The 3,514-nt window shown below is 25.6% G+C and overlaps 1 protein-coding gene across 1 annotated transcript; it reads right to left on the bottom strand.

The window, feature by feature from the left end:
* On the bottom strand, window positions 1-3,167 carry LOC101512515 (acid phosphatase 1-like). Its single transcript, XM_004516256.4, has 3 exons — window positions 2,748-3,167; window positions 1,508-1,720; window positions 1-344 (listed from the first exon to the last, which is right to left on the bottom strand). Exons 1-3 carry the CDS (start codon window positions 3,116-3,118, stop codon window positions 167-169), a joined length of 762 nt encoding a protein of 253 aa, XP_004516313.1. The 5' UTR covers window positions 3,119-3,167; the 3' UTR covers window positions 1-166.
* Window positions 3,168-3,514: the final 347 nt, after the last annotated feature.

The following is a 3,514-nucleotide window of genomic DNA, read 5'->3' as shown; positions in this document are numbered from 1 at the left end:
TAAACTAAAATTGTGTTCTGTATTTGACTCATCTTCTACTTATAATGAGAAGATAGGCGAAAATACACAAGTGTTTTATTTTTTTGTTACAGACAAGTGTTGTATCTGGGTGAGAACATTTAATATTTGCTGGAATAAACATGTGTTTTTGACATACATTAAGAAGCTAGGGAACAAAATACATAGGATTAGGGAGCTTGAATGTTCGGTTTCCGGAAAAGTTTCCTTGGAGATCACTCCATTGGTCCCCCACATTACCCCAAATTCTATAACCTTCATCTTCTAATTGCTTCCTTATGTTGGATTTATATAGTATTGCACTTTGCCCTTTATATGCTGCACTCCTGTAAATTATATGATCCGACACAATTTTATATATTTTTTCATGTTTGAGTTCTATACATATAGAGTCATAATAAGAAGATATATTCTTTTTTTTCTTTCTGTTGGTAAATATTTTTTTTTTCTCTGTTGGTAAATAAACTCATGGTCTCAAATTTAAATTTAGAATATAATATTTAATTTAATAACATGACATATAAATATATATTCTAGATGCTATCATAATAATTAATGAATTTGTCAAAATAACTATATTTGATTTACTTACTTTATATTTTATTCATTTTACAAGATCTAATAATCTATTAATTTAACTTTGATACAATCTAGATTATACATGAGGCGGCTTTTCAATAATCACCCATATGTATGTTATGTATTTCTCTCACTCTATATCTTATCAGACCACTCTGACTTAACTTATTTTTTAGCTCTCTTCTCTTAATAAAAGAAGTCAGGTCAAACAATATTTTTAATAAGATCTTAATTGATAAATAAACTTTTATGTTACGTATTATAAAAAAATTATTTTCACATTTCATAATTTATATATTATTTGTTACATATTTTTTTTTAAAAGTAGAAACTATTATTTGTTTTTCGTAATGAGAACCATTATCTTAAATTATTAGTTATAAAAAAAAATTATGATATGATACTCAAAATAACTTCTCATTTAAAATAATATTTATATTATTTTTATATGCTAATCTTTTTCACAAGTTGCAAAATATAGATAAAAACTCATCAGAATAACATTTTCAATATTTTTTATTATTTTAAAAATAAGATGTATCTTTTGGGTGTGTTTGTTTAAAGGGGAGGAGATAAAATATTTATAAAAAAAAAAAATGTTTTGATTCAAATTATATGAGAGGAGGGTAGAAGAGTAGGGTCGGAGAGCAATCCTTCTAAAGTGATTTTTTATCTTCTTTTATTTTTGAAAGGAAGAGAGATGTTTAATATAATTAAAAAGAATCCAATTTAAAATTTTTTCTCCCGTCAAATTAAATATAAAATTATTAAAATTATATATGTTTTTCTTTTAAATTAAAAACGTCTTTATTTTCTTTTTATCTCTTCTTCTCCCTTCTACTGAATCAAACACACCTTTAATATTACCAATTAGTAGTATGTAACTGAAACATATGTCTATGATTCTTACCTCATAATGAGTCGGTTGTATCCGATGAATCCTTGATTGCGTAAGTTGTCAATGGTTACTTGACCAAGTGTCTCTTTATCTCTTCCGGTTAGGAGTATTACCTTAAATCCATTATTTATCAACTTGTTAAATAGCCTTAACACTGAAGGAATTGCTGTGCACCATCCTTTTATTGCCCATGCCCTAAACGCTGCCGGATCATATGGGTCACACCTATATATATAATTAAGATTTTACTAATTAATATACAAGTCGAATCATTTTAATTTTTGTTATTAGGTTTACTTATATTCACTTAAGTTATCCTTAAAAGCCATTTTATAACGAACTAATGTCAGATGTCACTTCACTTATCACTTGTAAATATATTTCAAGTCATAATTCGTAATATCTAATGTATGACTTTTAAATTAACACACATCTAACATTGAGCTGAGTAATTTGATAGCAATAACTTGATATAAGGTTATCTAATAAATCTTAAATATATGTATTATAATACTATATTAAATTTTTTAAATTATAAAATTTGTCCTTTCAAAAATAATTTGAAAAGTAAATATTGTCAACTACTTATATATACACATTGTCAAGTCATATTTCTTTTAACATTTATATTATAGGTAGAACTAAAAGTATTATTGTGATAAAGTCATATGGTGATCAATTAAAGGAAGAAATTGTGGATTTATTTATTAAAAAAAAATTGAGTTGCCTAAAAAAGATTGAGTTTTTAATTATAGGTTTACTATTTTTTATCCCATCTTTAAATAGATCGATATGTTAATTAGTTCTTATGAAAATGGGTCATTTTGAAAATATTAGAGATTAGTTACTAGTTTTTTGAAGAAACTAAAAACTCTCTATTATTGAATTCAAAAAATATATTTTCAACGTAAATGATATTACATTTTATTATATAAATAAACAAAATTATTGACCAAGATCTAGCGCAAATTATTCATGTGGAGCATATGTGTGAGTGTTGTATGAGATTCTATGTCATTTCTAGATATATAAAGCTTTACTTAGTAGAAAATAAAATAGAAAAGTGAGTTATGTTTGTATAGCCATCAAAAAGTATAAAATTGACTTAAAAGTTGAGGTGAAAGAATATTAATGTATTTCAAAGAAAAATATTTGATTTCCACCACGAGTATAATACTAATTGTTATTGTAACATTAACATATGATAAAAAAATATCACACTCATAATTAAATGATCATTAAGACAACATACCCATAATTCTTGCTTTTGTAATAAAAGATGTTGGAGATGCAAGTGTCATCAACATCTAAAATCCAAGCATCCATGCCATCACCAACAAGGGATATACCATTCACATAATTGAAAGCTTGTTCCACTATCAACTCCAAGTCTCTTTCATATTGCCCACGGATCAAGTAATCCTCAACATATTGTGAACATTGAGTTGGAACTGTTCTCCATGGAAGCTCATTATTTGTTTCCACTGCCAACCTCCAACTCAAACAAAAGCTTCCATTAATTGAGCTAGTAGAATTTTTTGTACTATGGTGATGTCTTATAGACATCCCCTTGCACAACACAGCCAAAAAGAAGAAAAGTACCAAAAGCTCTCGATGTGCCATCCTTTTATGTTTCTACAAGTTTGGAGAAAAAGAATGTGTTGTTTGCTTGAAAAAATTAATGGCTATATATAATACTAGCACATTTTGTTAAGAGTGCGTTATATTAATATATTAGTTCATATTAAATATTATTTTTTTCATAAAAATAAAAGGATGATATGAATTAAGTAATTATGTTTAAATGGTTAATAATAAATTATTTAAAATAATTTAAATTTAAATTTTAACTGAAATAATTATCGATTAAATTTTATTTATTTATCGATTGAACTCTAAATTATTAAAATTTTATTTATATAATAATCAAATATATAAAAAGAAAGTGACATGAACTCTTTTGTTGAAACCAAAGTGCATGGAATAAATAAAGGCTATAGCTGGTGAATATGAAAGAGT

Source organism: Cicer arietinum, chromosome 7 (genome assembly GCF_000331145.2).
Source record: "Cicer arietinum cultivar CDC Frontier isolate Library 1 chromosome 7, Cicar.CDCFrontier_v2.0, whole genome shotgun sequence".
NCBI lineage: Eukaryota > Viridiplantae > Streptophyta > Magnoliopsida > Fabales > Fabaceae > Cicer > Cicer arietinum.
The sequence above is the reverse complement of the archived record's forward strand: the minus strand, read 5'-3'. Positions and strand labels throughout refer to the sequence as shown.

Coding starts and splice junctions, on each gene's coding strand:
- LOC101512515 (XM_004516256.4), bottom strand. CDS start 3,118: ATGGCACATCGAGAGCTTTTGGTACTTTTCTTCTTTTTGGCTGTGTTG. Junction 1,721..2,747: donor TACAAAAGCAAGAATTATGG/GTATGTTGTCTT, acceptor TTATATATATAG/GTGTGACCCATATGATCCGG. Junction 345..1,507: donor TACAACCGACTCATTATGAG/GTAAGAATCATA, acceptor TATAATTTACAG/GAGTGCAGCATATAAAGGGC.